General features: G+C 42.0%; 1 protein-coding gene across 1 annotated transcript; it reads left to right on the top strand.

Moving 5' to 3' along the window:
* The first annotated feature begins 1,333 nt into the window (after positions 1-1,333).
* On the top strand, positions 1,334-16,240 carry si:ch211-14c7.2 (dentin sialophosphoprotein). Its single transcript, XM_058634756.1, has 6 exons — positions 1,334-1,686; positions 2,260-5,164; positions 9,343-9,542; positions 11,190-11,311; positions 12,892-13,006; positions 13,731-16,240. Exons 2-6 carry the CDS (start codon positions 2,677-2,679, stop codon positions 13,860-13,862), a joined length of 3,057 nt encoding a protein of 1,018 aa, XP_058490739.1. The 5' UTR covers positions 1,334-1,686; positions 2,260-2,676; the 3' UTR covers positions 13,863-16,240.
* Positions 16,241-17,997: the final 1,757 nt, after the last annotated feature.

Genomic DNA, 17,997 nt, shown 5'->3' with positions numbered 1-17,997 from the left:
TTGACATAGAAAATGATGCTTAACTTGAAAAGAAAATGCTTCACAAACCAGCGAAGCGCAGCAAAAATATCTTAGGAATACATTATTCTCACCTTTAAATTAAACCTAAATCAGTCAGAGAGTAAATAGATTTGTGCTGAGGATCAGAGACGCCAAAGCTTGTGAACTGAAAAAGGACTGAAGAGGATTAGAAAGTGATAAACCATTCACATTGTGCATGACGTCTTCCCAGAGTGTGTGTATGTGTGTGTGTGTGTGTGTGCGCGCGTTCCCTATCTACTCATCTGCTGCTGTGATGATGCTGTGCGACGTAGGCAACGAGGGTGAGAGTATATGAAGGGAGATCAATGCCCTATGTGGAGTGAACAGTGTCACAGACTAGAGAAGCGCTATAGAACTGACTGAGACTTCACTTCTACTGTTTACAACTGGTTGAAAGCTGTCATGCCTTACTTAAAGTAAAAATAAACAAGTGTTTGTTACGTTCAAACATTTGTCAAATGTATTCACACAGTGCTGTGTATGCCTATATCAGTGCCAAACAGTCTCTGTGTTTGTCAGTGTGGCAGTTTGTGTGTGTCTGTGATGACATTCCTGCGCTGCACACAGTGATGCATTTCATGTCACAACAGAGCAGGAGGCAGGAGTACAGCTTCATACAGTACCGTTTAAAAAGGTGGATTAAAGATAAACCTGGACGTTGCAGAAGTAATTCAATGCTGGAGTACAAATGGTATGAACAGCCACCAGGGGGTGACTTTGCTTCTTTTAAAAAAACACTCCTTTTGAATGGAAGTCTACGAGCTCTGGACATCATGAGAATGATCGATCTACAAAGCTGTAGATCAGTTAAAAAGACTTAAAAATCCTGAAAACATGCGTTATCTGACTTGGCATGCGTACTTCTCACTACCATACCTCCTAGACCGTTGTGATATCTAGTAAATTCAAAAACTATGGACTGACACCTGTCCAGTGTGTACCCCGCCTTTTGTCCTATGCAGAAAAATAGAGCTTTATATACTTTTTTATACTTGTCATTACAGTAGCCCTCAGGACTTTCGCGGAACGACCGTCCAATCACAAGATTCACAGCGCGTCAATCGCTTGTGATGTCGGCTTCACAGTACCGTAGTTCCTAAATGGTTGAATCTCTGCCAGATATCGAAAATGAAAGTTATCTTGGACATTTTTTGACAATTCTACTGCCATAAATTTAAAAAATGTAATAGGAGAGTTGTGGCACCAACAACCCCTCATACACTTCCGCTGGCCCCACCTCTCCCTGCCGCTGTGTGGCACGCATCGCCCCTCCTACAGGTGAGTGGGCTGCAAGTCTAATGAGTTCTCCGTCATCGTGCTCGCTGAACGCACCGGAGGCTACTGCGGTAAGATGCGACGATGCCTCCGCCGCGGCGGATGACATGATGCGCAGTGACCGAGCGAGTGAAGAGAGGGAGACAGAGCGAACGTCCACCGCTGTGTTCGGCTCTGACGGAGACGTTGGGACAGAAGGATTTAACTGCTGAGCCCCGCTGCACCGCTGTGATGCAGGCCGACTGAAGGATGCTCCAGCTCCAGGGAGGGTTTCATGGGCTTCGTCTGTAAACAGTGAGGAAGCGGAGGGACGTGAAGTGAAGGACACTTAATCCAAACCTGAAGCGGAGACTCTGTGAATCAAATGAGGTCAGGAAGCGTGAGGGGCTTTTTCCTGTGCTCATGTTGGATACTGGTTTTGCTGGTGCAGAGTGTGTGTGTGGTTGGACATGGGTCTGCTTCATCACAGCTAAAGCATGAGTGGGCTAAGTGAGATCTGCGTGACCCAAACCTTATCTCTTACTGAGTCACTTCGAGTTAAATCCTGTGTGCTGTGTGGGCAGGAGGAGGTTCTTGGGGTGGTTTATGACCTCCAGTGTTTCATCTAAAATCCATTTCATGTGTCTGTTTGATGCAACAGCTAATCTTAATTGGCACCACGACAGACATGGAGTGAATACACGTTTTACAATAAAAGAAGGCCTGTTTCAGTGGGAGTAGACTTTGACAGACACCCACCACCACAAACAGGAGAGATGTAATCCAATGATTACAATTATATTGAATCCCTTTTTCATGGTTAATCAGATCTGCTTGAAAATGCCTGAACTGCCATGATTCTCACAATTGTAATCATTTCAAACTGCTGTTTCTTTGTGAAAATGCATCACATTTTTCAGACTATCTAATGTTCTTGTTTTGTTTTGTCCCACTCCCCTGCAGGTCGCTTTGTGGCAGAGTCTGATGTGGATGTTTCTTCTCCATCGGGAGACTCAAAGATAAGGACAACTCTTGCTTCATGAAAACAACTCTTTTTTTGGCAAAAAAAAACTCAGATGTTGTCAGGATGATCTGAAAATATGAGATTATCCAGAGAGTCTCATCCCTTGTGCTCTGTCAGCTTTGAATGTTCTCCTTTTGTCAGAATGAATCACTGAGAAATTCATCAGAGGATTTCAGCTGTTTCATCATCATCATGCCCACTGGATTTCTTCTCAACTTTGATCTTTCTACCTTTGCATTGTCACGCTCTAGATCAAGAATATATTCCTGATAGTGGCAGTAATTCCTCTCACAGATGAGATTTCAACTTGACCTTACAGACTGAAGGATAAGTGAGCACAAACTGATAAAACATAGATGAGGCCAACAACAAGCATCATGCTCCAGCAGAATAATAACAACAACTACCCCTGTCTGAATATGTCGGGCTCCACCCGGGAGATGCTCCAGAAGTGCTCCAGACCCTCTCTGCCCTTCCCCAGCCGCCTGGAGCTGGGCCTCGGAGACCTGCCGCTAATCCGGGGCCTCCGAGCTTGGGCTTTGTGCTCTAAGAACCGCTGCAAGGCCAGTGGTGTTCTGGGAGGAGTGCAGGCCCCCACAGCTCCACCTGCAGGCCAAGGGAGTTCAACGTCGTGTCCCAGGCCTGCAGATGTGTACCTGAGTGGGGAGTGGAATCGCATGGGGTATGGGCTTCCCTTGGGGCTGGATGCCCGGCAGGCTGGTATTGGAGCTTTGGTAACAGTTGCCTCTTTGAAGACCTCAGAGGGCAGCGGGAAGACACAGACTCAGTGCCTCTTCCTCCGGACTGAGAAAGGAAACTGCTTGTACTCAACAGCCAAGCCTGGTTCTAGGGCGATTACTGGTGCAGTATCCAGTGGTGTTGGAGGTTGGCTGAGAGGGAAGACAGGAGGTAGAGACAATCCTGTCGGGAGGAAAGACAATAGGCCAAATCTGATGGTGCAGCCTGGAGCAAACCGGGTAAGAGTGCGTTCAGGCCGGAGGTGGAGGAAGTCTGGCAATGTAGCTGGCCGTGAGAAAGCGAGCGTGAGCAAAGAGAGGCAGCAGAGGAGCAGGGAGGGTCCTGCAGGAGAAAGGCAGGAAGAGCAGGACAAAGGAGGCCTGGACAGCCTGCAGCAGGAGGGCAGGAGAGGCAGGGAAGAGAAGGAGGCAGTATGCAGAAGTCCCAGAATCTTCTACAGTGTTTCTCCTAAAACCTATGCTCAGTGTGGAAGGAGAGCACAGAGAAAGGAGGATGAAGGTGAGGGAGGTGAAAATCTGAAAGCAGGTTTCCCAAGCGGCCACAACAGTGATGGGAAAGGAATGAGGAAGGAGAAGCAAAAGAATGCGGAAGAGGAGGACGAGGAGGAAGGAGGCCTGTGTGAGTTAGAGTCTTCTAATTCTGTTTTGGCTGAATCAAAACCTGACCTAGAATCTAACTGCCTTCACCCACAGTCCCTCAGTGGCTGTGATGGTGAAGAGAATAGAGACGTCAACAGCAACGAGGAACTGAATACACAAACCTCTGACGGCATTGAAGACATCTCAGAAAGAGAGCAGGATACAAACTCTGGAGTTATGAAAGTACACATCAGAAACGATGACTTCATTCATGTCCACTCTGGACAGTTGACTGACAGTTTTACATCAAGACATCACAGAGATTTTAGTGACAGAGCATCAACTGAAAACCCCTCTGAGGAAATACTGGCTAATGTAAACAGATTTTCTGATGTAGAGTCACAGAAAGAGATGGAGAGAGTGGTGGGTGAAGAGAGGAGCGTGAATGAGAGTCTTTCTAAATTCTCAAATGTGTCCAACGGCTATGAGGACGTCTCTCTGTCCCCTCGTCTTGCCCCCATAAGTACTGCAGTCTCTTCTGGGTCCTCTACTCCTGCAGAGGGCAGCATCCACTCTGCTGACCATGAGGCTGGTTTGGTTAAAGGAGAAAAAGAGACCGACCGAGAGGGGCGTCCTCCAGAGGAGTCAGACCCTGCCATCATGGGTGTTGTCAGACTTGATCCTCTCGAACCAAACTCTGTGACTGAGGAGGACAGCAGTGAAGCTCAGATTTACTTTCAAAATGAGGAAAACAACAGACAGGTGGAGGAAAGAGAAGCTCCCCCTTCTCCTCTCAGACACACAGATCCCTCCATCAGTGGGACCACAACTGAAAACAGTTCTGTGATGACTGAGTCTCAGTGGAGACACGAGGAGCAGGAGAATAAAGAGGAGACGAGTGGCAGTGAAGCTGAGGAGGCCCGCAGGAGGGAGCCCACCTGCAGAGAGCTGGACAGTGCCAGTGTTAACCGCCATGACAGCAAGACAAGTGTTGGTGTCATACTGGAGGACAATTATGAAAAAGAGAGCTGTTCATCTGAGGACAAAGGGAGGCCACAGAGAGGAAGTGAGGAAGATGATGAAGAAGACGACACCTGTGGGGAAACAAACGTCGCCCACAGAGAAGAAAAGGGAGAGATGAGCGCTAACACCTCTTATGTTGCCTGTGCCAATCCCATCACCTCTCATGCACTCTCTCTGGTTAATCCTGACCCCTCTCTGGGATCCATGGCAACCTGTGTGCAGGAGGAGGTGGAGGAGGGGGTGGAGCTCAGAGCGACAGCAGAAGACGGAGGTCAGGAAGGGAGCGGGAGGTACGGGAGAGAGCCTGAGGAGCTCTGTGAGGAGGACAGGGGTTCCACCCTGGCCACAGAAGACGTACGGAAGGAGGAGGAAGAGGAGGGGGAAGATGAGTTTGGAGTGTTCATGCAGGCGGAGGAAGAGCCGGCGTGGAGCGAGGGGATCAGCATGTCTGCCTCAGTGCCTTGTGGGATCAAAGAGAGTGTTGGTGAGTCTTGTGGTTTGTACTTTTATCTTTCTCTTTTCTATGTCTGCCAAGCTTCCCCCTCTCTGTCTCTCTATATCACTTTCTCTCCTTATCTTATAGTTTTTCCTCTCGCTTTGCAGTTTCACTAAGTTCTAAGTCGACATGTGACGAAGAGCTTTGGGTAAAGCTGACAAGGCATCAGAGGCGCCAAGCCAAGCAGAGCCTTTGAAATATGTCAGAAATGCACGTACATTATTTCAAGGCATCAGCACCTTCTGTGTTGTGCTGACGTAACAACCACACACAAAGTATTAGAACGTTTGAACCTTTTGTACAGTGTCAGGAATGTGTCTACATGCAGTGGTGTTAAAGGGCTAAGCCACTGGTTTAGCCCATTTACTACAATTTAGGTTGACTTTATATGACAGATAATTGTATGGACGATCCAGCTGATGCGCACATGAAAGACTTTTCCTGGTTTCTCTGTATTCTTTAGCCCCGCTGTGTCAGATAGGTCACCTGGTCCCATTCATTGTTTAACCTCTGCAGCAGCCGCAGGTTTCATCCTCACTCTCAGCTTCTACCACTGTATCCTCCACATCAGGGTCGCTTGTGCCAATCCTAGCTGACATAGGGCGAAAGGCGGGTTAAACACTGGACAGGTCACCAGTCCATCACAGGGCCACAAAGAGACAAACCACCATCCACTCTCACTCTCACACATAAGGTCAATTTAGAGTATCCAATTAAGATAATCCCCAAATCTAATCAAAAAGGAAACTGGAGAACCTGGAGAAAACCCTCGCGCACACACAGGGAGAACATGCAAAGACAACAGTGCTAACCTCTACACTAACTGTGTGACCTCCCTGTTCATTTTTCATTTTTTATTTAATATCCCAGAACAGACAGCCTGCATGTGATCCAAACGTCTTTTTCGGACTTTATGAGATGGGACAGATTTGTGTAAAAGAGGAGAGCGGACACACAGCAAAGGATCGCAAGGCAGATTTCAAATCAGGTCACTGCAGGAGGTCGGCCATCTTGGTTATTAACATACAGTAAATGCATCTGTTGCACTTTTACTGGACTCACCTCTGTCAACCTGTCCCCTCAAACACAACCTACTTTAGATAAATGGACGTGATTGGCTTGACTATTTTTAGCATTGATTCAGAAGGAAGTGAGAGAGTGAATAAATGCAAGCTCATCTGGTCTGGGGAAGTCTTATATTCACCACACGATAATCTATTTTAGTTAAGATTGTCCCACGATGGGGACATATGTATATGGTGTTACAGCAACAACGATAGAAGTAAAGGCAATAAATAAAGCATATATTTTAACATCTATGAATGTACAATAAGGAAAATGTTAAATATTCAGATGATAAAAAAAGTCAGTAACCAGAAGTGTGCAAACATTGTAAAGGATTGCAAATATGAGATATTGCACTTTTTAGTTGACCTTCATCTATACAGGTTATCCCATCGAGACACAGGGTCTCGTTTTCAAGAGAGACCTGTCACTGATAGGAATTGTACATATCATTTTAAATAGATATAAAACAAAAGGAAAATGTTTTGTCATGTAACTTGTTAAAAACATAGTTTCAAATCTAACATAGTCGCCTGATGCTAATTCAAGAGAATACATTGCTTTGCTTTCCCGACCCAGAGGCTGTCGTCCATTATGTATTTACTTACCATCTATGTTTTTTAACAATCTTTCATTAGAAAACATCAGCAAACATCAACCAAACCAACCAAATTATAAAATCAAACTGTTGAGAACTATAATACCTCTAGAATGTCTCAAATAAATAGCAACAATGTGACTTTGTTTTATTTTGGATCCCATCAGTCACTGTACGACGCATATGCAGCCTTGCTTCAAAACAGATTATCAGATAAAAACATGGTGATAGCGACTCCTCGGACTCATTCACAGAGAATCTGATGTTATTGAGTCGCCTCACTGGCACATGAATGTTTGGCTTCTTTGAGCCTGTGTGCTTTGTTGTAGTTTCCTCACAGCTGATGTTAATCGGTCCTTATGTTCCCTCATCATGCTCCTTTTAGTTAATCACCTAAGTGCAGTTTCCACTGCAGGGTGAAAGAGGCTTAGCTGAGGTTTACTCATTATTTACATCATCTTCGTTTATCTACACCTGACATCAGTGCAGTGAAGTCTTATGTAAATGGTCGTTGCACTGTTTGTGTATTTCTTTAATAAAAACTGTCAGGAGGTGATGTACTGAGTCACTGGTGCATCGCTTTTGTCTTGCTACGTTTTTCTTAGATGTGAAGAAACTGTCACAGGAAATGGAAAAGTGAATGTACTGTGTTCAGCCGAGTGTGTTATAGTGTCTCTCTCACACACAAACACACGCGTACATTGTGACATATGAGCACATGTCATAGTTTTTCATCGCGACCGATGGTTTGAATTGGAAACTATTATTAAATGTCGTTTTTCAGCGTCGTGAGCGTCACAAACATGTCATCACAGGCAGAAATAACTGCTCTCCATCTACACGGGTTTATTGTTCATTATGGTGTCCTGACACTGTTTTCATGACGTAAAATATAATCTCCGCATTCATGTTTGTCAAAGTGACATTAATGTGACCGTGTAGCACAAAGGGTTGTTTAGATATAGTGAATCTGCAAAATATATTTTTAAACTGTGCGGGGATTATATTAAGAGTCGTTAAAATACAGTGGTGTAAATAGGTCGGACAAAGTCAGACGAAGCTTGCGTACCACTGGTGGTACACATACCACAGTTTGACTCTATAAGAAATATTGAATTAATAAGTCATACCGACTGTGGGCCTTGAGTCTCCATAGGAATATAGTTTAATTGCGCAAAGTATAAATCAATCCTGACATTGTTTGTTGACTTTCTTTTAAATCTCCTCTTAATAGTGTTCCAGTGGAAGTAACATTCAAGTTGTCCTGACCTGGATTCCTAACTGATTTCTGCCTCTCGTGCTATGTAGGTATTAATTATTCAGAGCGGGGTTAAGAGAGGAGGAAGCCTCATGGTTTGACATATTTGGTGTATCTGATATCAGCAAAATTATTTCAAGTAGGCATAACTTTGTTTACCTCTGTAATAGCCCGTCCACCACCGTCTTTCATGGAGTTGGAGAAGATCAAATTCATTGGCAGCCTTTGATTATTTATGTTAAGAACCTGACTTCCCTCTCTCCAGACTAACTGTCTGTGGTGGCTGCTGAGTCTTCTAGCTTGACAAGGCAGGACTTGATTATGATAAATAATTCACTCGTTCATGTTTTGACAAAAATAACAACAGTCTCTTTGTTTCCCTTTCTCTGGTGTGTTCTTTAGCTCGTTCACTCTGATAATATATAAGTCAGTCAGTCATCATCTAAGTGTTGTATTTAATTATTAAAAAAAAACTTACATCATGGTGAATGGTACAGTCTATTGTCTGCATGTAATGACGTATTCAAATACATATACAGCACTTTAAAAAAGAAGGTGGACCCTATTTTGCAGCTCTAACAGCTCCCACTCTTCTTGGAAGACTTTACTCAAGATTTTAAAGTAATTTTTCTATGTATGAGGGCAGGCACTGATGTTGGATGAGAAGGCCTGGCTCACAATCTCTGTTCTAGTTCGTCCCAAAGGTGCTGGATAGGGTTGAGGTCGGGGTTCTGTGTGGGTCACTCAAGTTCTTCCACACCAAACTCAAAGTCAAACCATGTCTTTATAGTCCTTGCTTTTTTAATTGTTGGAATAGAAAAGGGTCTTCCTCAATCTGTTGCCACAAAGTTGGAAGCATAGACATTGTCCAAAATGTCTTGGTATGATGAAGTGTTAAGATTGTCCTTCATTAGAGATAAGAGGCCAAGTCCAAAGCCTGATTGAAACACCTGAATTAAATAACAGGTGTGTCCAAATACCTGTGTCCATGTACTGTAGTTTTTAACAAGCTTTCAGCAAATGAAACTAAAAAAAAAAGTCAGTTTCATGTCAGGAAACCAATGCTGTATCCATCCTTGTAATGAATTAGTAAGTTTCAGTGGCAGGATATTAGTTGCTCGTTTATCCATGCATCAGAAACAAAGGAAAGCTGTGAAAATGACAGATATCATCTACTGTTCATCAGACAACAGTATTCTGACTGTCTCTGTCTCTGTCTCTGTCTCTGTCTGTGTCTGTAAACAGGTCTGGGAAACCACATACCCACTGCTGAGTCAACCCTCTGGACACCAGGCTGGACGGACAGCTCGTTCCACCAATCAGACGACTCTTGGACCGCTTTTCCCCAGGAGTCTTCAGATGAAGGTGGAGACGTCGTGGGACAGTGGTGGCCCCGCAGTGCGGTGAAGGACAGGAGAGACGGCCTCTCAGCCAATCAGAGCGTGGTACGGTTAGAAATGTCTCTGCTGCTCAGACGTATCCATGAACAACCCAATCAGAATCCACTGACAAATTCTCTGTCGTAAATATTAGTGTGTTATAACTCCTCTCTTTGGTGACGACCCAGTGTCCTCATTGGAGACTAAGAACTCCTGAAATATTAACCTGTGATGTTTAGGGCTTTTTAACATTAACATTCACTATTTTCAGACATTATGAGTCGAGCAGGTGTAAGGATTGATCTGTAGAGACTGAAAAACCCATGTTTCCTAGGCCATGTATCCTCCTGCAGTTTCCTAAATCATCTTTGCGAACAGAGATGCTATATACCACTAATAGGTTTCTTTCAAAATGTAACTAGAGAGAGAGAGAGAGAGATGAGCTGGATCAGCGACTAAAACAGACTTTTTCAACAAACCGATAACCACTAAACAAATAAAGCTTTCTTCAGATGTATTCTAGGTAAAGTACACACCACTCTATACTAACTGAGGAATATGTAACTGCTGATTATTACACCTGCTACCATAGACTATGTATATAAAAATAGACAGTTTGAAATGTGAAGCCCAGGAGGGTTGACTGGAGCAGTTAGCCACCAGGGGGCGCCTACTCTGGTTGCAAAAAGAACTTGTCTCAAACACTCGTTTCAGGTCTTCTTCAATTTAACATCATGTCAAGTTTTAAATTGATGATAAAACACGGCACATATGAGTGGACAGCAGTGTGATTGACACCTGATCCCATCTCACTGGAGCCTGGTTGCAGGCACAGCCTTGTGAGTGTTTTTAGACTTAAAATGAATCTCAAAAGGATTTTTGTCCAAGTGTCTCATGCCTTACTTACATGAATCTCAGTGTGAGCTGTCAGCACTTTTCTGTGCTGCAGGACGAGCCTCTCCCAGTGGACATGAAACACGGGGAAGAGATGCAGATGCAAATGTAGCTCTGCTCGCTGCTTCACTGACTCTTTTGGCTTTTTAATGAGTTGGTTTTCTTTGCCTGTAGATCTGTAATATAACAACCACCGACTCACGAGGGAATAGGGATGAAACATAAACCCTAAACATTAGAACACATGCAACATAATACCAGATGTATATGTTGAAAAATGCACATTTATGTGTGTGTTTACATCCACTGTGAATACTGGTAGTTAAGTCACCAAGACGAGCAATAGGTTAGGGGTGTCACACTCGAGTGACCTGGGGGCAAATGAGCGTCTTTTCTGGTCAAGAGGGGGCCAGTTTAGAGAAAAAAACAAGTAACAAGTGGTCAATATGAGCAACACAATATTCCATCATGATATCGCCATAAAGCTATTCATGATGATATTTCACAGACTTTCAAAGTAAAAGTGCTTGTTGTGACATGGAACGTTGTACACAGACAGAAAAAAAAGGTAGTTTTGAGTTGAGTTTTTTATAATGTTCGGCTTACAAATATACAATGTTACATTTTTGCAACAAAGTCTGTGATAGGTCTTGTTCACCTAAGTAAGAACCTTATTACAGGGCTCAACGTTGATTGAGTCATGGAAGTTTGGTAAAATATTGTAGAAAAGCTTTGAAAATGAATGCGTGGGAACCCTGAATTCTGGTCTGTTGTGTTGTAGTAACCATAGAGATCTCTCTCTGTCTGTGCCTCCTGCAGGAGTCTGTCTTTGCCGAGTCCTTCCCCTCACTGCCCAGCTCGTCCTCAAGTGACCACTGCGACCTTGACACTGTTCCCACTCTGACCCAGCTCCTCAGAGGCAGAACCAACCAGGACCAGGGGTATGTGACCAGTCCACTGTGTGTGTGCTTTTATGAAACCAAATCATTTTGATTTGCTCCACACTGATGGATTTGCTGCAGGTTTTTTTCTGCATGTGTTTACACATTCCTGCAATTTGTAATCCATGGAAAACATGATCTACTTTTATTTAGCTTTAGGTCAATGAAGAGCTGAATGAAGAGAAGACTGTGTGCTGTGTGATGGAATGAGATTTACTCATTGCCAACAAAGTACAGTTTGTCCTAAAATGGATCAGACCAGGTCAACCTGACACCTTCTGCCTACATATTTATTCTTCATATTCTGTCAAGAAAATCAATTTTTGTGACTTTAAATGGCTCCACTGATTTAAAGTCCCTAATACAAGAACTTCCTTGTCAGCTTAGTGGGAATTTCCACTATTCTTCACCTGTACCATGCAGGGCTCTCAAATATAAATGACCTGGGAGCCACTGAGCATCTAGTCTGGACAGTAGGGGGCAGTCAAGTTAAAAACCAGTCAAACCTTTTGGGGAGAAAACATCTGTTCAGTGTGGGTGAGCAATATGAGCTTAAAATGGTGTCATGATTTTTCCATCATGATAAAGCAATGAGATTTTTTTATGAGATTTTACGCGATTTCAAAATAAAAGCATTTGTGTTGCTTTGGGACAGTGTAGAGTTTGCAATAAAGATTTATTTATGACGCAAAATGAATCCTAATAGAAAAAGTACATTATAACTTCTTATTAAGTGGCGGGCTGTATGAAATCAATTGGAGGGCCACATCTGGCCCACGGGCCACGAGTTTGAGACCTCTACTGTAGAAGCGGAGGGGGTTTTTTTTATGAAAAGGTTATTTTAAAACTACATGCATGTTTCCCATATTTTCTGGGTGTGCTTCAATTGTTTGGTCATGGAACAATTATACTTTACGTTTGATACAAAAATAGTAAAAAAAAAAATAGACACATACTGATGTGTTAATATTTTTAATGAATAAAGGTTTTTTGCTTTGACAAATCTGCTCAATTTAAACATTCATGCAAAAATGATCATGGATAACAGCAGTAAGTCATTATTAATATTATAAGAATGTTAGTTTACATTATTTTTAACGGCATGTACATCGGCACTGTTTTAACTGAATTATCAGAAGTAGGAAGAGCTTGGGTATTTTTTTTTATAATACAGTATTATTGTGGCCACCAAGTGGTTAAGGGGGTGAACTGCATGCTGGGCGAAGACTGTTTCTGCACAGTGTGGTTAAAAGGGATTGGTTGGTTCACCAGTGTTTTCACTCTATTACTGAATGTTTGAATTAAACTACAGTTTGATGAATGTTGTGGCTGAAGATCTGTGTGTGTGTGTGTGTGTGTGTGTGTGTGTGTGTGTGTGTGTGTGTGGTTTTCTCTATTTCACGGTTCGCTGAAGAGTCAACATTTGATTAAACTTTAAAACATTTCTCTGTAAATGATGTTATTGATATTTGTAAACACCATTGTGTGTATTTTAGGGGAAAAGAACATATAAACAAACTTTCCCACAGAATGTATAGCTAATCATGGTTTCCTCTGTGTTGCTGTGTGTGACCTCACAGGCTGTTGGACAGTTTCCATGACCTGAACAAAATGATTGGCCAGAGATTCAAGAGAGCCAATGGCGTGTCACGTGACCTGCTGCTGACGACGTTACACCTAGAGCAGCCGCACGCTGTGAGTGAGGAGTGACAAACAGGGAAAATCAAATGTTGTTCACTGTTCACTGTTGTTCAAGGCACATGAGTTCCTCATGTCCACTCTCCATATGAGACAGTTGGAGGTTCTTAAATTGAATTTGTAGATGCAGGCCTAGGAGAGGGGAGGGGAGGTGAGGTGAGGGATGTTCAGCTGCAACATGCAACTGTGTAATTTACACACTGCACCTTTAATGTGTCGAAACATAAAATCCAATTAATGTAAGGCTTTTCCCTTTAAATCATGATACACTGGTGATGAAATGCTCCTTTTAAACTTACTTTTACAAAGAATGATACATAAATAATTTTTCTTGAATTTGCCACAAAATATGTGAAGAGATGAGAAGTGAGGGTCCGTGGATTATGCATTTATTTATTATAAAATATATAATAAATCATTATTATATTACATATGGTATTTTATAATAGTTATATGTTATTATATTATATTTATTTGAGAAAAAAAAATTAAATTAAATTAAATTAAATTAAATTAAAACCTAATAAACAAATGGAAGAATATTTTTAAAGGTCTGGTTAGTTAATTAGGTGAATTCAATGATCTATTATGGATATTAAATACTTTGAACAACAGTCCAAGCACAAAAGCTACATGGAAATAATTGGAAGTAAAGAACATTTTTTTATTTTATTTTTGAATCGTCTGTTGTATGATATTTCACTGTGTTTTTACTTTTCAGGAAAGCAGAGCCGCTCCCTGGACGGCCAGCCTGCGTCTCTCTCCCGGCCTCCCCTCAGCCAATCGTCACGCTCAGAATGCCGCTGCTAAGCGACGGCTGTCGTACGACCACAACAGAAACGTCATGGAGTAACTTTGTGATGCGTGAGCAAACGCAGTTTGAAAATATTGCAGGACTGTGTCGGACAGATCGGCGACAGATTTCTCTGGATTAATGACGTGTGAAACATGCTCAAACCCTGTTTGACCTTTGACTCTTTGTGCATCGTCTGGTCATTTAAGCCTCAGCCACTGAAGACACGAGCAGAGCAATGCTGACGCCTCCAGTTCCTGTTCTCCATCTTGAATGGTGGAGTGATTTCATTACATGTGCACCACCTTGTTCTTCACCTGTGTTGATTTTAACTATTGACCTTAGTACCAGCAGGCTGTCATTGAGCAGACCTGCTGCACCTGTGGTCACAACACACTCGCCATCATGTTGGAGGAGGAGTCCAGTCCGTCCTGATATTTCCTTCTGTTATAATATTAGATTAGATTTTTAGAAAGAAAAACTGAGCAAAAGTTTAAGAACAAAAACATAGTTTCCCAGCTTTGATCCTGACTCCCTGTGTTAGTTGTTTATTTACATTTTTGTTATCGATTAAGAACAATATCATAGCATTTTTACACTGGGATGTAACATTGTCTGCTTCATCCACAGGAGAAGGTGGAGACAGTTTGACATGACCAGGACCACAGAGGACAGACTGCTGTCCTGGCTTCACAAGTGTTAAACCTGGTAGTTACTGTTTACGTGTTGTTGAATGCACAGTGTTGAAAAATGAAAAGTCTGTACTTCAGGAAGTAACACCAAACAAAGACAGTTGGTCAGGCTTTTGTTCTACTGCTGCAGAATAATGAGCAAACACTTTCCAAGCAGCACTTTCACATGATGAGGAGCATCACAGTCTCCACATGTAAACACCAGGAAGCGGCTTTGAGATTAGAATGAAAGACAAGTAAACAACAAGTATTACAATTCTGCAGCAGCATAAGAACAAAGTGTGTTTGGATTAGTGAACAATTCTGATTTAATTTAGCTCCACAAAGAATACTTTTTGTTTTACTGTTTTTTTTGTTTGTTTTTTAACATTAGAAACATTAAGATAATAAATTAAGTATAAAAACAGCTGGAGAAACTGAGTTGTCCTCAATTTTTTGGTCAATAGTGAGGCAAGATTAAATCAACGTAGGCTAATTTAAAGAAATAATCACCTCATCGTTTCTGTGCTCATGATGATTTTGAATGGTTAGCACGCTGGTTAGCACGCTGGCTAACTCGCTTCAGTAGTTCTGGCTCCTGCTAAATTGGATTCACTTGTTTGTGGATGTATGTTGTTTTTTTCTCACACATTAATCTTATTCTTATTCACCAAAAGTATTAAATGCAGCAAATGAGATGACGTGTTGTAGAATGTTTGTAGAACGGTTGCCGTGGAAATTGCAGAGAGTGGGAATTTACTGCATTTTATACACTTTGTTAAAAATGAAATAAAGAAAAAATTTGCCGTATATTTGTCCTTATGTGGGAGGCATTTAATTTTTGGCCAATTTTGTTTTGTTATTCACTGCTAATATGAAGCATGAAGGCAGATGATATGATGTGATACAGGATATGAAGCCGCTGTATTTGTTTTGGTTGGAGAGGGAGGGAAAGGCAGTGATGGGATCCTCATTCTCATGGTGATCTTTGGAACTGCTGCCAATCTTTATTCAAATATCCTGTAGCAGCTGTTTTGAATCCTCCTCTTCACACACACACACACAGTATGTCTGCATATTTCAGTGTCAAAGTTCATCATCCCTCTGTTATGAACAACAGAAATAAAAGAAAAGAAGAAAATGTACAGTATTTTTTCACGTGGCGGACAAAGTTACTGACGATGGGTGCACACATCAAAGTGAATAATTTGCTTTTACTGTGCTATAGTTACATATGATAAAATTAAATAAAATAAGCCAATGACAGAAATGAACCTTAAACAACAAGCTTGTCTTCCAGTTAGTGCCAACAGGAACTAGTGACACTGTTAATGTTTACTAAGGTCACTAACTGCACTGACGTGAACTCAAGCACACAAAAACTCCAGCATGTGATGTTTTCTTTCTGATTTTGTTTGTTTTGTTGTCGCCTTCCTGGCCGGCCGTCCTGTCTATGTGATGCCACATTGTTTTGCTGTGAAGGTCACTTTTTGAACCAAATTTGAATTTATTTTTCATAGTATTGTTCACGTCAGTGACACGCTGCTCAGTTTTCAGTTGGACTTGTGTGTTTTCACCTCAGAGCGTTTGTTTTGTCTTACTTTGATGTGTTTCATTTGTCAATTGTGATGAGTGTGTGTGCGTGTGCGCCATTTGTAGACATTTCTGACAACGAGACAGACGAATATTTTCTGATCTGTTAAAATGGGGAATTAAAGGAGGACCTGTTACCTTGGTAACTGATGTAATAAAAATGATACTGCGTGACGACTGCTACCTCAATTTGATTTAAATATCATTAGATGAAACCTGCAGGATATGAGTTGTTTGAATTACTCGTCTCTTTTTTAAATAATATTCACATTTCACAGCTTTTTTCTACACAGTCACTTCACAGACAGATTATATGACATGAAGCACAAAACAGTCCTTTTAGCTCTTTTATATAATTCAGAATGTTTTTCTCCTCTAAAAACCACCAGTAATGACGTTCACACTCATCTCCACCCACTCTCTTCTTCACCTCACTGTCCATTGCTTTGGATGGTTGACCCCAGGTATTTAAACTCATCCACTTTCCACCTGTCTCACTGTCAATCACACACAGGTGTTCTGTCTTCCTCCTGCTGTCCTTCATTCCTCTTGTCTCCAGTGCAGACCTCCACCTCTCCAGACTCTCTCTTCCACCTGTCCTCTACTCTCACTACAGATTACACAGATTACATCTGCCAACAACATAGTTCATGGAGACTCCTGTCTGACCTCATCTATCAACCTGTCCACCGCCATTGCAAACAAGACAGGGCTCAGAGCTGATCCTTGATGTAATCCCAGCCTCACATACTTCTCTGCCACTCACACTAAACCACATGTTCTCTCTTGGCACCTGATCATGAGCTTTCCTGATACAGTGTCTCCTCCATACTTCTCCATCAGCACTCTCAAGCAAACATCACATGTGTGGTGCTCTTTCCTCCAAGCACAGATTAGAACGAGAATTAGAAGGTGAACGTTAAGTATAAAAGTTCTGCAGCAGCATAAAGAAAGAATTTGCTGATGACAGTGTCACAAGTGTGTTTGTCTATAAGTCAAAAATTCAGATTTTATTAAGCTCCACAAAGAATAATCTATGATTCCCAGTTTAACTTGCTGGAGAAACTGAGGCGTCTTATTCAATAGTTATGGCTCTTTCTATTTTTGGTCATTTGTTTCTCACATTCATCTTCTTCTTGCTCTAAAGTTTCTTGAACAGGCACCATGGAAATAGAAGAATAGGGAGGTTACTACATTTTATGGCCATTTCTTTATTACTTGGTGATAAAATGAAGCATGACGGCAGCTGCGTAGACAGGGTGTTTTTGTTTGGTTAGAGAGGGAGAGGCAGTGATGTGATGTGATGTTCTTCTCTGCTATTAATTTACTGCTGCTAATCTTTATTCAAATATCCTGTAGTGACTTTTCTATATCCTCCTCTTCAGTTTTTTTTTTTCCTGACACACAAACCTGCAGTGTGCTGTTTCTGCATTATTTGTGTGAACACTCATAGATATAATATATTCCTTAGCCCCTTACCCTAACCTAAACCTAACTCTAACCCTAAAACCAGGTCTTAATCCTCAAAAAGCCCTTAAAAGTTGTGTGGACCAGTCAAAATGTCCCCACAAAGGTTTGTTTGACAGTTGGTCCACACAGCCTACTAAAGACACATACACACACAGACACAGTATGTCTGCAGATTTCAGTGTCAAATGTTTTCTTTTTTTAATTACTTTTATATTTAAAAGGTACTGAGGCCCTAAACATGGCCCTTGCATCATATGAGGTACTAAAGAAAGAAATACCAATAGCTAATAAAAGTAACAGCTGAGCTGATGGTCACAGTTGTGATGTTTTAGCTCGTAGACAAACCTCCATCCCTTCATCATCTGAACAGTAACACACAGATCCCAGAAGCTTCTGCTGGTTTCTCAATCCAACATCATATTTGAGGTGGAGGAGGTACTGAGGTGTCCGTGATGTCACTG

This window comes from Solea solea, chromosome 7 (genome assembly GCF_958295425.1).
Source record: "Solea solea chromosome 7, fSolSol10.1, whole genome shotgun sequence".
In the NCBI taxonomy this organism is placed as follows: Eukaryota; Metazoa; Chordata; class Actinopteri; order Pleuronectiformes; family Soleidae; genus Solea; species Solea solea.
This window is presented reverse-complemented; position numbering and strand designations above follow the sequence as displayed.

Excerpts from the sequence above, each read along its gene's own strand:
- si:ch211-14c7.2 (XM_058634756.1), top strand. The coding sequence starts at position 2,677 with ATGAGGCCAACAACAAGCATCATGCTCCAGCAGAATAATAACAACAAC. Across the intron at positions 9,543-11,189 it reads TCTCAGCCAATCAGAGCGTG|GAGTCTGTCTTTGCCGAGTC; the intron begins GTACGGTTAGAA and ends TGCCTCCTGCAG. Across the intron at positions 13,007-13,730 it reads ACCTAGAGCAGCCGCACGCT|GAAAGCAGAGCCGCTCCCTG; the intron begins GTGAGTGAGGAG and ends TTTACTTTTCAG.